This window comes from Podarcis tiliguerta (genome assembly GCF_965153285.1).
Source record: "Podarcis tiliguerta genome assembly, chromosome: 3".
Classification (NCBI taxonomy): Eukaryota; Metazoa; Chordata; class Lepidosauria; order Squamata; family Lacertidae; genus Podarcis; species Podarcis tiliguerta.
In genome coordinates, this window is record NC_139536.1 from 116173255 (window position 1) to 116191548 (window position 18294).

General features: G+C 42.1%; 1 protein-coding gene across 2 annotated transcripts in view; it reads left to right on the forward strand.

Moving 5' to 3' along the window:
• The window catches only part of COMMD1 (copper metabolism domain containing 1), a 63884-nt gene that overhangs the window by 17191 nt on the left and 28399 nt on the right, over nucleotides 1-18294 (forward strand). For both annotated transcript variants that reach the window (XM_083435498.1, XM_083435499.1), the window contains exon 2: nucleotides 4684-4965. In XM_083435498.1, coding sequence (XP_083291624.1) covers nucleotides 4684-4965 — 282 coding nt within the window. The remainder of the gene's footprint in view (nucleotides 1-4683; nucleotides 4966-18294) is intronic.

Genomic DNA, 18294 nt, shown 5'->3' on the forward strand with positions numbered 1-18294 from the left:
TTTCTATGGAAAGATTAAGGAAGGAGAGTAATTCACATGACCTCTCCAGGGCAACAAAGGTCATTTAAAAGTTCTATTGCTTGTCGTCCATTTCCCATAGGTTCACCCCCCCTCCTGCCCCATTTGGTTCCCTTGAAATGCCTTTCAGACAACAGACCAAATAGGCTGCATTTAATGCAGTTCTTTATCTGTTAAAAATGAATCCTCCTTAAGGAATATGCCCTATCTGGGACTGTTAATTCTTACATTGTTGTTGTTTAGTTGTTTAGTCCTGTCCAACTCTTCGTGACCCCCTGGACCAGAGCACGCCAGGCACTCCTGTCTTCCACTGCCTCCCGCAGCTTGGTCAGACTCATGTTCGTAGCTTCGAGAACACTGTCCAACCATCTCGTCCTCTGTCGTTCCCTTCTCCTTGTGCCCTCAATCTTTCCCAACATCAGGGTCTTTTCCAGGGAGTCTTCTCATCTCATGAGGTGGCCAAAGTATTGGAATTCTTACATAGGTAAAGGTAAAGGTACCCTTGAATGTTAGGTCCAGTCACGGACGACTCTGGGGTTGCGGCACTCATCTCGCTTTACTGGCCGAGGGAGCTGGCGTTTGTCCGCAGACAGTTTTTCCGGGACATGTGGCCAGCATGACTAAGCCGCTTCTGGCGAACCAGAGCAACGCATGGAAATGCTGTTTACCTTCCCGCTGGAGCGCTACCTATTTATCTACTTGCACTTTGACGTGCTTTTGAACTGCTAGGTGGGCAGGAGCAGGGACCGAGCAACGGGAGCTCACCCCGTCGCAGGGATTCAAACCGCCAACCTTCTGATAGGCAAGCCCTAGGCTCTGTGGTTTAGACCACAGGGATCTAATTCAGCTGCTTGACTTGACACTGGTTAGTTGGTTGAATCTGCTGGGCAGGTTATTCTGTTTTGCTGTGTTGTATTGTTTTTATGATAAGGATAAATGGCGCTGGTTTTATATGAAGCAATACTGTACGGTGTCAGCTGACCTGAGGACCAGAGGCAGATATAGGGCAGCGCGACTGGTCCCATCGCACTGAGCGCTGAGCCGGGGGGGGGGGGGCGCTGCAGGCAGCTGCAGCTGTGATATAGTGAATTGAACAGAACAGGAGGCAAGAAGTGGAAGGAGGCGCCAAGTTTTGCTCTTGCACTGTTGACATTTGAAAGACCAGTCTGCCCCTGTGAGGGCTACCAGATGTGGCAAGTTAATGTATTGTCAAAAGGACATCAACAAAAAGTGGGTAAAATGGGGTATATTTGCATACAATTTGCAAATGCTAATTTATATGTGTAGATGCAACTTCAGAAATACAATAGTCTCACCATAGTGTGAAAGACTGCGACTAGGTGATCCTGCATGCCTGCTCAGCCTGCTCTCCAGGTGCTAATTGCTGAAAGCCCATCTCTGCCTTCTTATGGTTCTTTGTCTTTAAATTGGCCGCCTTGGACCTGGCAGCCCTTCAATTAGAGGAAACCTTGAAATAAAGGACTGAGCTCTGTGAAACAGAATACATGGCTACCATCCTGGAGCCATGTCTGACAAAGTACAACTTTTATAATGAAATAAATCATAAGCATAACTAGGATGCTTATTCCAACTTGTAACGATTTTTTTTTCTCATGGGCAGAGCAATACAGCATTGCAGTTTCTATGTTCAGTGAGGAAGTAATGGGGTCAGCACACTTCCTGCCTGTGATCTGCATTTTTCTGGTTATGAAGATCCGTGGGTGTAAGCAAACTCCTTTTCAGCTCACACAAGGGCTGTGACCTTGCAAAGGGCTTTCAAGAGAATGTCTTTGTTTGGAAAGCCCAAGTTTTCTATAGAACAAAGTGTTATGCTACCTTTAGTACCCATTTGGGAAAGAGTTGAAGGAGTGACTAAAACCACAAATACTTTTAGGAGATGAAAGAGAGAGGCCTACACTTTAAGAACTTCTAAAATAAATGAACTATAAAAGCTACCATTAAACACACTTGCCTGATGTGCTCTGTGAATTTTGATTATTATTATATTTTTAATCTTATAGAATCAAGGATATTTCCCCCCAAAATAGATTCCTATTATTATATTTATCTTTTGTCCTTTCTAAAAGGAGCCCAACATGGATACATTTATTTAGTTGTTTATATAATTTATTTATATATACTGCTACACCTCATGTACCCACCAGGTCTAGGCTGATGCTGTAATGAGGATACAGCTGGGCACAACTCAGAGAAACTAACACCCCATTCAACTTGTCTCTGTAATGCTAGCTTGGTCAACCTTCTAATCCAAGATCAAATCCTATATCACAGATTATATATATAGTCCAATTAGCACCTTAGAGACCAAACTATGTTTGTTCTTGGTATAAGCTTTCGTGTGCATGCACACTTCTTCAGATGTGAAGAAGATTGGTATCTGAAGAAGTGTGCATGCACACTTTGCTTCGTCATTTCTTCACAAACACATGTTTTGCTTCTTGTGCACAGTTGATAGTCATAAAATGAAAACTATTCAGCCAAGCTTAGACTTGACCAAGGCCAGATCCACACCAATACCCATTTAAGGCAAAGAATCTTGGGAGCTATAGTTCCCCCTCACAGAGGTACAATTCACAGTACCTTTAACAAATGGCAGGTCCCTTTTTAAGCGAAGCTTATGTTTGTGTCCTCCCACTTTCACTTGCCCACTGCAATATACCTTGTTCCAGTAAAGCATGCCTATTGAACATAGGTTCCTCCTGATAATGTTGTATCAAAACTCCCATAAGCCCCAGTAAAGGATGTCAGAATACTTTTATACTAGTAGAATTATCATTCAAGTTGTGATAAAGGGACTCCTTCCTTTGAACTTCTCCCTGCCAAAAATGAAATAGTACATGAAGCGGAATTGTTTTTGTTTCCCCAAGCCTTTCATTTCATTGTCTTACAGAATGGCAGCAATCTGCAATTTAGAGGGTTTGCTAAACGAAATGCCTCCATGGCCTGGCCTGGCAAATTCCTGGATCTCAGCCACAGCTGTCGTCAAGAAAAGTTCTGTTTCAGGAAACTACTAGTGATTTGCTTGTCAGACTCTATTTCTCAGAAAACATAATGAATTTATATTTGTATTTCCTGTTGTGTGTGTAGTAGGGTTGCTTTCCTTTTGGATCTAATAGAAAAACCATCTTGTTGATCAATTATTCTTCCATTATGGAAGTAACATTTGAAAGTATTACTATTTTATAGGGTGAGATATGAGAAGGCAGCTGTTTGGAACAAATAGAACCATAACAGATTTATTCTAGGCAGGTTAGCAACCTTTTTTTTCATTTTTAAGAGCCTTTAATTACCGTATTCTTTTTCCTGCCTAAATATAAAATATTCAGAGTTCCACAATTTCACATACCCGCTGGCTAATACCAAGCAGCTTTCACTGCTCACCCTTCTCATGAGTTCTCTGTGCTTCTCGAAAAAGTTCTGCCTTGTGGGAGAAGAATTACTTCATGGGGTACATCCGGGGCTGAGGTATGTCACCCAGGTGAGCCAACAGTGTGACGCGGCAGCTAAAAAAGCCAATGCAATTCTGGGCTGCATCAATAGGAGTATAGCATCTAGATCAAGGGAAGTAATAGTGCCACTGTATTCTGCTCTGGTCAGACCTCACCTGGAGTACTGTGTCCAGTTCTGGGCACCACAGTTCAAGAAGGACACTGACAAACTGGAACGTGTCCAGAGGAGGGCAACCAAAATGGTCAAAGGCCTGGAAACGATGCCTTATGAGGAACGGCTAAGGGAGCTGGGCATGTTTAGCCTGGAGAAGAGGAGGTTAAGGGGTGATATGATAGCCATGTTCAAATATATAAAAGGATGTCACATAGAGGAGGGAGAAAGGTTGTTTTCTGCTGCTCCAGAGAAGCAGACACGGAGCAATGGATCCAAACTAGAAGAAAGAAGATTCCACCTAAACATTAGGAAGAACTTCCTGACAGTAAGAGCTGTTTGACAGTGGAATTTGCTGCCAAGGAGTGTGGTGGAGTCTCCTTCTTTGGAGGTCTTTAAGCAGAGGCTTGACAACCATATGTCAGGAGTGCTCTGATGGTGTTTCCTGCTTGGCAGGGGGTTGGACTCGACGGCCCTTGTGGTCTCTTCCAACTCTATGATTCTATGATTCTAGGTGACAGAATTCACTCTTCTCCATTGTATGAGGCCGTTAAATCAAAGGAAAATGAAGGTAACTTACTTGGATGGGGGGGGGGAGGAAATCAACTCTGAACTCAGAACCTGACAGGAAGTGGCACCTTGCTTGCAGCCACAATAGTAGGCACAAAAGTGTAGTGGCATGCAGCTCACACCGCTGCTTATCGTGTATTAAGGACCAAATAATGTATGTTATGGAAGAGTTTATGCCTTTTCTGTTCAGTGTCCGCACTTCCTTGATTATATACTACTGCATTATGTTTTGGGAACTGGGTAACTGAATCCATTCTATGTTTCCTTCTGCAAGAATGAGGAGTGGTAACTAATGTAGTATTATTAGGGACTTGTATTCCATACCTCAGTTTTCTAAGAGTACACTAATACAGACTATATTTTTAATTTATTTATTTTTTTTAAAAAATTGTCTACTGGACCATTTATTTCGTCTGCGTCAGACCAGCACAGCTGCCTACCTGAATCTATATATATTTTTTGTTTTTGTTTCAGTCAATAGCTTCGGCTGACATGGATTTAAATCAGCTAGAGGCTTTTTTGACTGCACAGACAAAGAAACCGGGAGGCATCACAACTGAGCAAGCTGCAGTTATTGCCAAATTTTGGAAAAGCCACCGAGTGAAAATTCGAGACAGCCTTATAAACCAAAGCAAGTGGGAAAATAGCTTGAAAAACATCAGCTGGAGAGTGGATTTAAAGTCTCAGTCAAGACACGCTGACCAGTTAAACAACCCTGTGGCAATAGTTGAAATGGAACTGGGGAAGCAAGGACAGGTGAGCAATTTTTATCTTGCTTTATCAGTGTGAAAATGTTTCTTAAACATGGGGTTCAGCTTCCAACAATGTCAGACAACTGAGAAACCATACAGACCCCGATCACTCTGCCAAGTTGTGGGTGTCTATTGATACAATCTTAGAGTTTATTGTTTACTCAGGGGTAGAGAACTGGTTCTCACCAACAGAACTGATCTTTATCTTCCCCCATCCTTTGTGGAACAAGACTGGCAGGTTTGTCAGTCACGTGACATCACAATGATATCAGGTGAAGCATTTTAGTATGCACAGTTTGGAATCTAGTCAAAGGCACAATGCTTTGCCCCAAGAAGCATCTGGTTATCAGGACTTGCAAAGTGCTGTGCATGGGCTTTCAAAGTCCCGACAATCAGCTGATTGTCGATAGGCTTTCCAGGCACTACCAATCAGCTGATCACTGGTGTCTGCAGTCCTAAACAAATGTACATTAGATGTGAATATGGTTGAAAAGTGTTTTACTTATTTTCAGGTAAATATATGTAAAGGTAAAGGTACCCCTGACCATTAAGGTCCAGTTGCGGATGACTTTGGGGTTGCACGCTCATCTCACTCTATAGGCCGAGGGAGCTGGTGTTTGTCCACAGACAGCTTCTGGGTCATGTGGCCAGCAGGACTAAGCTGCTTCTGGCGAACCAGAGCAGCGCACAGAAATGCCATTTACCTTCCCGCCAGAGCAGTACCTATTTATCTCCTTGCACTTTTGACTTGCATTTGAACTGCTAGGTTGGCAGGAGCTGGTACCAAGCAACGGGAGCTCACCCCATCGTGGGGATTTGAACTGCCGACCTTCTGATCGGCAAGTCCTAGGCTCTGTGGTTTAACCCACAGCGCCACCCGCATCCCCGAGCCTGCTTCTACACAAATCCTGTTCTGCAATAATTACACATGTGTGAGCCTGCTTCTACACATGTAGAATTATTGCAGAACAGGAGCTGACTCCCAGTTACCTTCCGTGTAAGAAAAACACCATGTGTGAGGAAGAGAGTCTTTGGTTGAGAGCCTTGGTGTTGTTGTGATGAGAGCTTTACAATTGCGCATGCAAAAACCTATTTTGAGATATCTACTTGGCTCTGAAGCTCACTGGGCAAGTCACTCTTTCACAACTTAGTTAGCTGACAGAGCTGTTGTGAAGTTCAAATGCTATTCTCAGTTCACTGGAGGAACAGTTAGGTATATATAAGGATTTAGCCAGATTTTGGGGTTGGGGATCTGTCCTCAGCTTTTTGGTTCTTCTTGGCACCTACTAATGTTAAACATAAGCATGTCATGCAGCAGTACTATGGCTAACTCTCTGCTCAAGATAAAAGTATTTACTTTAATATATGCTTCTGAAAGCATTACATCTCTTAAATGCATTACCTTCTTAAAGTCACTTTCTCATTTTAGTTTTACACTCATCCCAAATAACTAAAATCAGATCCTTCATCTGATATTCCTTGATCTGATCAAAGCTAATGATAACGTCATCCTGTGAATTTTTCTCAAGACCTTTATCTCAGATAGTTTATTGTACAAATAGTTTAAGTGACCTGAATAATTCTCTCTCCCCTCCCTGTTTCAGAATGTGCTGGCATTTGTTATCGCCATTTTAAGATTGTGTTCTTAGGAAACTTGGCATTCCACAGAAACGGACCAGAGATTCCTTGAAGAGATGCTTAGCCTTGGTGGACAAGCAACCAAGTACACAGATTGTGAGAAACTGTGGAACTTTTTGTGAAAGGCACTATCTCAGGGGAATGTTGAGTGCATTTTGAAATGCATACTTAATGGAGAAGCAGTTAGGCCTGGATGGCACCCTTCATGACCTGAGAATGCCCTCAGAATCTATTTCAGAATCCTTTGCAATGTGTAGGAATTTTTACAGTTATCTCAAAGGGGAAGAAATAGAAAGTTGGAAAACTGTGGTTGTATCAAATTTGTGTTGTTTGAGTTGATTGCCATTACAGACTGATCACATGAAATAGTGGTTTCTACATATATTTTAAGGGACGCGGGTGGCGCTGTGGTCTAAACCACAGAGCCTAAGGCTTGTCGATCAGAAGGTCGGTGGTTCGAATCCCCGTGACTGGGTGAACTCCTGTTGCTCGGTCCCTGCTCCTGCCAACCCAGAAGTTCAAAAGCACATCAAAGTGCAAGTAGATAAATAGGTACTGCTCCGGTGGGAAGGTAAACGGCGTTTTCGTGCGCTGCTCTGGTTTCGTCAGAAGCGGCTTAGTCATGCTGGCCGTATGACCCAGAAAAACTGTCTGCAGACAAACGCCGGCTCCCTCGGCCTGTAAAGTGAGATGAGCACCGCAACCCCAGAGTCTTTCACGACTGGACTTAACTGTCAGGGCTCCTTTACCTTTACCTTTTTAGAAGCAGGCTCAGCAAAGGAAGCAGCAAAGTTAGAGGTGTTAAGAGGCAGGAGAAAGCATTCAAATTGTCTTTTATAGTAGTTGTGGAAAGACTTTGCAGAGACGCGGAGGAGCAGTAGTGTTTTCCCATTTCCTGCAACTTTAATCCAGACTGTTACATGTCTTTCCTACTTTACTTTTGTATGACAGATATAATGGTGGCAATTTATTAAAAATATACTATCTCCCAAGTGAAAACTATTAGAAATCGGTCACCCTAGTGACCAGGATAAATGTAATCGCTTGAGCTTTATTCACCTTGAAAATATACGTATTAGCAGGAACAGTTATGTAACTGGATAAAGTGAAATGTGAAAAACAAAAACAAAACAATAATAAAAGGGCAAGCTTCACACTGCTGAGGGAGAAGTAAAATAAAACAGATTTATTATGCTGAACGCTGTTTAAAAGCTGTGCACGATGTCAATGGTTATTTTTCCTCTACATTATTTCTCTACTACATCATCAAACACTGAACAAAAAAAGAATAATGTGTTAGCAGGATACAGTTGGGAACAAGATCACCTTGAATATTTTCTGTTGCCACTTACTCCCAACCCCTGCCCATCTCTGAGTCCACTTCTGGCACCTGAGCCTCATTTGTGAGAAGGGTGGCTGCGGAGGCTTTTGGGCATCTTTCATTACTCCCTTTTGCTCTTAATTTTTTCCTTTTAGTGTATGTATTCTGTTCTTTATCCAGTTCCTTAACCTGTGCATTGGTCAGTAGCACCTTATCTTTCTCCTGTTGCTGAAGGCAAGTGCAGTTTTCAGGTTCCTCAGCTTGTTTGTCTGTGCCACCTAAAAGAAGCAGAAAAAAGAGGAAGAATAGGTTGCTTCTGAAAAGGTGGGAAGTTCTACTTTGTAAGTAAGCTTCCACCCAGAATATGCTCCAGCTCTAGGATGCTTCTGAGCTCAAAGCTGTGAAAGTTGTAGCTGGCATCTTCAAAGGTCAGCTGGATCTTTGTTCCACTGTTCACGTCTGCCAGCGTGCAAGTGCCAACTCATTGCAGGATAGATCTTCAACTTCTAATCAGTCTCCTTGCACCGACTGAGTGCTAACAGAAGATGTTGCAATTGCTCCAGTGCCTGCCTCCCTTCTTGTTCTTGCCTCTAACATATTGTGGGAAAAGAGGAGCACCAAAAGCTTCATTCTAGAGCACTGCTATGGCTTCTTTAGGCAATAGTAACTTCTGGTATACAGTGATGTTGGAGGTGTTTGAAGACAACTCTTCTGTAGGTCTTTCTGTGTCCCAGGTGATAGTACTTCGGGCTGCTCACTGGGTTGGTACCACGTGCAGTCAGTCCAAGCCTTGGAAAAGGCTGCTGTGAGTACTGCCCAAGGAACAGAAGTGCTTGATCATAGTGGCCTCTGCCTTTGCAGAGTTGGCACCTGTCGCTGCCTTGAGATTCCTAGGATGCAGTGAGGAGTCTGCCTTGACAGGCTGGTTTCCTTGTGCAAGTTGGTCTGAACCGTTCTACTGATGCTGGTTAGGAACACAATGCCACTCCTCGCAGCGTAGCCAGCAGTCGTGTCTCTCCTACCTAGAAGGGTGGTTGCCAGCTTGTGGATGGGCATCATCCTGGGTTCCACTCCTGAGCATTTGCTATGAGTGATGATTTCCTTGTTCTTCGTTTTCAAGGCATTCCTTTTTTCTGTGCTCTGCTGGCACATTTCCTTGGAGAGCCAGGTAAAATGGCATCTTCCTTAAACTAATGAGTGAGTTCCTCCTGGATGTTGGTAGTGGACAAAAGATCACTAAAGACCCCAACCTCCTCCTCTGTCTATTATTGTGTCTTTTCCCTCAGGGGTGCCTTCTGCCATGAGTCAAGGGATTCCAAGGACCATTTGAATGGCAATTCCCATCAACTTTGGGGAGACCCAGCCCTCTCAAATACCGTATTTTTCGCTCTATAAGACGCACCAGACCACAAGACGCACCTAGTTTTTGGAGGAGGAAAACAAGAAAAAACATATTCTGAATCTCAGAAGCCAGAACAGCGAGAGGGATCGCTGCGCAGTGAAAGCAGCAATCCCTCTTGCTGTTCTGGCTTCTGGGATAGCTGCGCAGCCTGCAATCGCTCCATAAGACGCACACACATTTCCCCTTACTTTTTAGGAGGGAAAAAGTGAGTCTTATAGAGCAAAAAATACGGTATTTTATTAGGAGGGACCAAAGAGACCTCACCCCCTAGGAGTTGGCTCCTAGGCTTGCCAGTGAGGGAGGGTGTCTGTGACAGAAGGAATTTGCAGACCATACTTGTGGGTCACCTACGCTGCCCAGTGTGTCATTTAGCTTGGTGGGAACTCCCTAGAATGGTGATCTCTAGAAGCAGCATCTCTGAGCCCCTTAGCACTGATCATAAAAGACCACCTCTAAAATGTGTTGTGAAAGCACATGCCCAAAGCAGCTTAGATCAGTGAGTAAGTTCAGTGTGGATCGTTCTCCAGGTGGTTGCAGAAGAGGAACCAATTGCAAACTGCAGGCTGCAAGCTTTTTATGGGGAGGATTGAGATTTGTTTGAAAACTCACTGTTTGGTTTTATCCTCCTAGGATTTTGTGGAGTTGCTGTGTGAACTACTTAAGCCTTAGCCGTTTTACAAGTGTTAATGATTTCTGTTTCCCCCCCCCCCACTACTCCCAGTTGAATTGCTGTTGTGTTTTTCAATCTAAGTAATTAAAATACAAATAATTTTGACTATGCTAGTGTACTACTCAATTTTACATTGCTTTTTATGATTTTCAATTTTATACATTTCAATAATTTTACAATCATTTTAACATTTTGAAACCTGACTTCCTTCCCCCTCTTTCTGAGGTTCCTTAAATTTATTTTTTATATTTTCTGCCTATTCCATATTAATTTAATTTACTCATTTATTCATCTACTTTATACTATTTTACATTGATGCTTTGCCATTCATATCCTTATAGGTGTTAACTGGACTGCAGTCATCTCCTCTCATTGTTGAGAAGCAAGGCTGCCTGCTTTGCAAGGAAGGGCTTGTCATGGAGGAGCAGCCGCTTAGCTTAGTGAACTAGTGAACTTAGCCTAGTGAACTTAGCCACTCAAGCCATTCGTGCCTTGAGACTCCGTAGCATGGCAAACATCTTGGACAGGATGGGCAATCAAACCATGGTTAAGGGAAGGTGCCAGGTTCAAACATAACACCAAGCCATATTTAAAAGAAAACATGATTCATAAGCCAACAACAAATCATAGTTTTAGATTGTAGTTTGTTGGCCCAAACAAGCCGTGGTTAACTGCAGAGCAGGGTTTGGAGACTTGAACAAAGCATAGTTAGGCTAAACAGACTTTAGCTTTGTGCATATGAAGGAAACCAGCAAGAGACAAGAACTCAATAGTAATTCTTGAGATTTCATTTTGCTGCCAATCTTGAAAGACATCACTTTAGTTTTTCATTAGCATGCAAATAGAATGTGGTGATGGGTTAATTGAAGAAGCAGAATGAACTAGGCTGGAACTGTTCTGCAGTTGCCAATGTCTCAAAAGACTTAATCAAAGTAGAGTTTATCATGTGATGTTTAGTTGCCTGGCCTATCTGACTTTAGGTGAGGAAATGAAGCAAGATGATCATGCTCAAATCCAGTAAACCCTCTTTAATATGCAGCTCAGAGAATCTTAACTGTCCATTTCTTATGCAGATTATGTTAAGGATAATGGTTTAATTTCTTGAAATGGGACTGTTTACTTATGTTAAATTACTGTGTATATTTAACTTTGGGTTTTTCCTTTGGCAGTAGCTCTCATGTAATTGGCTGATTGTGAGACACACAAGGGAGGCATTCCATTCTGTTGTGACTGTTATTCAAGTAGCTGTCGTTTTTTGTCTGCTCTCCGTTTCTCTCTCTGTGTGTGAGGGAGAATGGCTGCTGAGAGAGGTTTCTCTGTATACCAGGGGTCAGCAACCTTTTTCAGCGGGGGGTGGCCCACCATCCCTCAGACCATATGATGGGCTGGACTATATTTTGGAGGAAAAAATATGAATGAATTCCTATGCCCCACAAATAACCCAGAGATGCATTTTAAATAAAAGCACACATTCTACTCGTGTAAAAACACCAGGCAGGCCCCACAAATAACCCAGAGATGCATTTTAAATAAAAGGACACATTCTACTCATGTAAAAACATGCTGATTCTCGGACCGTCTGCAGGCTGGATTGAGAAGGTGATTGGGCCACATCCGGCCCCCGGGCTTGAGGTTGCCAACCCCTGCTGTATACTGCTGAGGACAGTGTGTGTCAGTGTGATCTTTCTGAAGTGAAACAGACAGAGGAAGATCCCTAAATGTTCGCAGGGAGAAACATGTGCAGGAGCTGTCAGTAAGGAACAAAGTGAATAAGCATGAGATTGTAAACATATTCTTCTCAGTTATATATTATGAAAGTATAGTTCTTTTGAATATAACGTCTTCCAAGGCAAACCTTTGGTCCCACAGGAAGCAGCACTTTAGAGTTCCAGTCCGGGGTGTCTCCCAGCCTCTCTGGAGGGGATTGAACAAGAGACTTTCTGCATGCTGCTGAACTGTGGCCTTTCCCCACTATCTTAAATGCCTTGTTCCCAACGCTTTGTGTATTTAATGCTATAATACAAGAAGAGGTGGAAACAAGACATTTAAGATAGGTTTTTTAAAAAATAAAGCTTTGCTTTGTTAAATGTGCATTCTGTACTTGAGGCCCTTTGTAATATTTTATTCCAAAACCTTTGAGATAATTTTTTAGTTTTCTGTTAATTATCTTGCTTTGAATGTACACTTTATAGTTGGCTTTCTTCTGTAATATTTCATTCTGGGTTGTTTTATTTGATGTTTTAATGTAGTTTGTATACTGCTTGGATATTTTTTTCCTTAAAAATATAAAGCGGTATAGAAATGAAATGTATAACACCAGAATAATAACTTTGGGTTGTATCCTGTGGTACAACTCAGCTAACAGAAAGACTTTTGTCAGCAGAATGGAGAGGAAAGCCATTCCACCACCAACCTGCCACATGGCCTGGCATCCTAAATCTGTTTTGGAGAATCCCCCAACACTCCAGAGCAATTTTTTTGGTGTGGGGTTACAGGAGGGAGGGAGAATCACCAAAAATTGCTTCCCTCCCATTCTTACCAAGGAACAGCACTGGTGGACACAACCCATTTTACTCATGCGATCCGTGTCACTTAGGTTAGTTGTTGCTGCCTGTCTGAATTTCACCCAGTGTTTTCTGAACTCTTGCGCTGCCATTTTATAACTAGTTCCAGCTTGTGGACACAGGGATCTGGGTTTGTTTTGTTTAAAAATAGTGTTCTCAAGTCTGGTTCTCCCACACCGATGTCAAATTGAAAAAGGAACCATTCTTCTTATTAGCATAGTGGAAAGGTGTGTGCCTCTAACCTGCAAATGTGAGTGGAATGCTTTACTTGTGGGTGGGTAAATTTACTTAAGCATCAGGTGTAAATAAGCAGGGAATACACTAGACATTCTTTAGCAGCTGGGGAAAAATCAAATATGATGCATCGAAAGAAAATTCAAGGTATTGCTGTATGAGGGACAGGAGGAAGAAAACGTAAATCTTTCCTGTCCACAGACATTTTCATTCTGTTTTCTGGCTTTATGCACCAACTGCAGTCCTTTGTTCAGTCCCCATGTCTTCCTCTTACTCTGTCTTATTAAGGTCCAATAAGTACTCTTAAAGAGGCTCTTCCTGGATCCAATTCTGCTTGATAACTGCCGCCCAGCTGCCAAAACCGTGTTTTGGAAGGAAGGTGATCAAGAGGGATTTAGTGATGTAACTATGATTCTATTGAATGGGATCATTTTTTTTTCTTTTTTCTTTTTTACATATTTATATGTTTTTCTTTTCCATTAAAGCATATTAATCATTGAAAACTAATAAGTATATAATGACAACAACTGGAAATGAACTTGTATTCTGCACTGTCTTTCTGCCCCGTCTCTCTTTTTTTTTTTTAATAATCTTTTATTAAGTTTTACAGACATAAGACAACACCTCACAACAAAAATGAAAAAACAACAAAAACAATAAATACTGCCACACACAAACACAAAACAGCAAAATACAACAGAATACAACAAAAAAAATAAACATTTTAGAAAAAACAATTTTTGTCTCCTTATATTCTTTACATTAACTTGTTTCTCCGACTTCCCCAGACCTTCCTTCTCTGTATTCCAAATCATATATTCTGTCTGCAAATTCTTTCCCTCTATCATATTTTAATTTTCTTGAATGGGATCATTTTTCTAGATGCCTTTTGATCTGGTCACGAAAAGGAGTTGCCATTTTTGGCCCATAGCGGCAGGCATAGGTCAGCGATAAAAAACATGGCGTCAGAGAAGTTGGCTCTTTATTCAAAGAGATCCCAGTAACTCCTCCCAGTAGGTCTTGTTCCAGTGAGGCAGTTGCAAGGACTGAAGGTTACCAACTTGCCAACACTCTCTAAGGCTCCTTCTCTCCAGGGTCTTTCTCAAGCGGTCACAAATTGCATCTGCACATAACCAATCTCTGCTCTGTTCTTTTCAATTCTCCGCGTGTTTTAGGAGATGGGGTGGGAGGGGAGCTGGTTGCAGCACAAGGGGGGGGGGGACTCCCTGGCTTCTTCAGCAGCCTGCCTCATCTCTGTCTCCTGGACCCCCTCCTCTGCCACAGCGTCTTCCTGCTCACTGAACCCTATTGCCTCTTCAGCTTCGGACACCTGTTCCTCTCCCTTGGACTACTCATTGTGATCCTACCACTAGTCCCCTGGCTCTGAGCCTTCTTTCCTTGGGGGTTCCCAGCTAGTGCCCCCTCACACTCCTCTGCATCCAGCCAGCCCATGACACATAGCTATTATTATTATTATTATTATTATTATTATTATTATTACAGAAGAAAATATAGCACTATTTCAACTGTAGCCAGATGTGATGCTTAAATGTAAAAGGACTACGTTGATTCAGACATTCTAGACTAGTGTCTCTTACAGTCACCAGGTTATATCCATTGTTAAAAATATTCAGAGTACACCCATTTAATTTAAATTAATCGGTGTGAATAACTTATCTCCATTAATTTCAGTGGGTTTACTATGAGTAAAACGTAGCTTGGTATAACCCTCTCTCAGCTTGCATACATTTCATTGACGACTCCTGAGGGAGAACCTGCACCCTTATCCAAGGAATAGGTCTTTGATACAGGGAGATGTCTCATTCCGCAAAGTATATACCTGACATTTCACATGACTAATCACCTTAACCTGGGTGCTGTGAAACAGAAGCAGGGGTTGAATGATTCACGTTCTGAATGGCACCATTAACCTCTGTCATTGAGCTGCTGTCTTGGATTTCTGGCAGGACATGTAGATTAAAGTTCAGGAAGAATGAGGCTGAACCCTTGTTAGTCTTATCAATATTATTATATTGCTTTGGAAGTTGTTACAACATACCGATATGTATGTCTGAACTTAATTGCATTGTAAAATTGAGATACGATGTAAAGAGAATGTCAAAAGTATCTACAAATACATTAACTGGATGAATTTGATTTGGGAATGGACTAGTTATGGTTGGTTGGTGCGAAACAAACCATGCTGCCTCATTTAGACATAAAACTAAGCCAGGGAGTGTGGTTTGTTTCTTTCTAGCCTGAGGAGGAAGGAAAAAACAGTCCACCTCCGTGTCTTCACAGTAAACCACATTAACTTTCGTTTGCATGACATGGAAACTGAGCCTCTATGCATCCTTTCTAAGCATGTGGGGGAGACTAGGGTTACTAGCTTCCAAACTACAGAGGTGCTCAAATCATCTTAGCCAAAATATGTATTGGCACTTTTACTGTGGCTCCTCTCTCAATAGCCGAACTAAAGTATGTTTTTACCCTAGCAAACTGAGATTCATAGTAGTGCTTTTATCCATAAGTAGATGGGGAAATATGTGTCTGATGGAGATGTTGATTTCACCACAATGATGAATCCTTCAAGAAACGTCAGTTACAGTATATGTGCCTCTGCCTTCAAATGCCAAGTACTCAAACATGGATGTGAAAAAGAATTCAGGCCAACAAGCAACCCACACTAACCAGGTACACAAACAGGTGGTACAGAGTAAAATTATGTTTCCTGTGTGTATTTTTTAATAGAAACTGTGGTTCTTAGAGAGCAGTCTTCCTTCTCTTCTCTCTCCACCTTTTCCAGCTCTCTTGCCGTTTGCTTCCTGTCTGAACCTTGCTCGCCCTTCATATGCACCAGGAGTGGATAACCACTTTCAGTTCAAGGGCCAGATTCAAACTCAGAGATATCCCTGTGCACTCCCTAAGCCAAGGTGGCCCGACTTTTCATATCAAGTGACATTTTTCACAGCAAGAGCACTTTGATACAGAAACCGTGGACTGCAAACTGCCTTGTTGTATATCGGGGGGCGCTCTGGCAGGGTATTATAGCCCTCCCACCTCGTCCCCAAAGCTGAGTAAGAGCTAACTTGGCTTTGGAAAGGAGGAAGCGGGACTCTAGGACCCTGTCGGAGCTCTCATGCCTCCTCAAAGCCCAGTGCCTTGCTTACCCAGCAGCGCAAAGCGGGAGCATCAAATGTTGCTGAGGGCCGCATGTTGATTCACCCTGCCAGAAGCTATATAGATGTCGTTAAAACATTAATTATTTAATTTAAAAAATATTTATCGTAATAACTTTTCTTATCAGTGGAAAATAATACTGGGGAAAGTGAGTTGCAGGGGTCCCTTCAAATCTCTCCGCTCATTTCTGCATGAATTTTCAGTGAGCAGAATTTGACTCACAGGAACTCTGGGTTCAAGCCATTATTGGTTGTTCTGTAACTGATCGCCTCTGTTTTCTGTTGTAATTCCTTGGGGGGGGGGCGGTATTGAGGAATTTCCATTTTGTGGTGGTATCACTACTGCATGTGGTTTATGGCAGGATGTGGAAGTTCCTGAAGAAGAAGTTATAATTGTAGATTAAGAATGTGACACCATTCCTTGTTGCATGACTTCCTGTCAATTTTCTGTTTCTCAGAAAACTATTGCTTTTAATAGTCAGCCTTTTAATCCTTAAGCATTTGTAACTCGTAATTTTGTTAAGTATAGATTTGAATTTCCTTTGTCAAACAAAGAATATATAAGCAGTAAAACAGAGCCTCTAGAGCCTGTTGTCATCATTTTACAATTTCACGTGGCAAAGCATCCACTATTTATTTTGGAAAGTTGTTTATTGGTTAGCTTTGCTTTTAAGATACCGTAAACAAATTCTTTGAGATCAAGGAGTAGGTTTCTCATCTGTGTTTAGATACAACTGGACACCATTTTTAATCAAGGTAGTGAACTGAACTTTTCAAAACTGTCCCAATTTTAACCACTACTTTAAGAACTGCTCTAATTGTTGTTCTTGTTAACATTCCTAGCATCACCAGAAATTTTAACCAGTGTTTACATAATGGTTCCTGAGAACAAGGAGAAGATTGTCTATATTTAGTAGACTTGGGTGCCATATTGACTCAAGATGGTAGACTGAGCCTTTCAAAACTGTTCTGATTTGATTTTTGATTTTTATTTGGTTCTTAGAATTCCCAAGCAAAGCCAGGTGCAGGGCTGCTAGTGTTCTATAACTTATTAGTATGTGCATTCTGTGGCGCTAGAACAATAGTAGGCAGCACTTCATAGATGTAAGAATGTTTTCCTGCAAATTACAGAATGATAATGTTGAAGCCCTTTTGGAGGATGTCAGTTAATAAAAGCTTTATTGAAAGCTAGATCTTTCGTGCGATGCTTAAACAAGTAAAATTCCCACATGCAGTTTTTTTATGCCTTGCTTTCTATGTTAGGATCACTGTGAGGATTCATTGCATAAACTGTAATTCAAAATAATCTGTTTATCCACAGATATTTCTCAGATTGTTGCAAGTTTTTCAGTACTACAGCTGCAGCCTAGGCTCGTGTGAGTGGCTGCATTCTATGTGCCTGAATATTTGGACAGGTTACACTTTCAATATAGGACCCCTGTGAAGAGTAGCCCCCATTTTAGTTGTTTAAAAAAACCTTTTTGAAATAGCCCATGCCTTAGCTGTTTTAAGATTATGTTGCTTTTCAGGGCTCTGTAAGGAGTGAATCTGTCTCCCCATAGTCTGAAGGTATGAAATACAGTCATACCTCGGGTTGAAGTAGCTTCGGGATGAATATTTTTGGGTTGCGCTCCGCAGCAACCCGGAAGTAACGGAGCGTGTTACTTTGGGTTTCACCGCTCGTGCATGCGCAGATGGTCAAAATGCCGTTACGCGCATGCGCGGAAGTGGCGAATCATGGCATGCAGATGCGTGGACGTGGGTTGCGTTCGCTTCAGGATGCGAACAGGGCTCCAGAACGGATCCCGTTCTCATCCAGAGGTACCACTGTATGCACAACCAAGGCAGTCTGGGCAGAACGGCTCTGACCCAGAGACAAAAGTTTAAACCTCTCTAAACCCATTATCCATATATCTTTTCCTACATTTTCTTTTATATTTATGTTTGGAAGTGCCATCAACTTACTCCTTCCCTAGCTCAGAGCTCCTCTCAGCAGTACCCAGGCAATAGTAGTGGCAGTTCCAGGGGATCATACTTCTACCTAGTCCTTATGCTTAACTCTCAGCTGTGCCAAACAAAAGGCACCGCAGGCACAGACTTTTCTGGAACTCCTTTTCTTGAGATACATGTTATAGTTCCACTATCCTTTCAGTTCCTCTCTTTCTGGCTCAGACTTAGAGATGTATGTCTGCTTTCACACATTTCTACATGAAGGTTGTCTGGGTGCACGTGAAATTTTACAAGCGGAAAGGCTTTCAGTAGAGACCACCTCTTCTAATAATATGCTTGCAAGTTTTTCCTGTGTGTATTGCCTTTTGGGTGTTT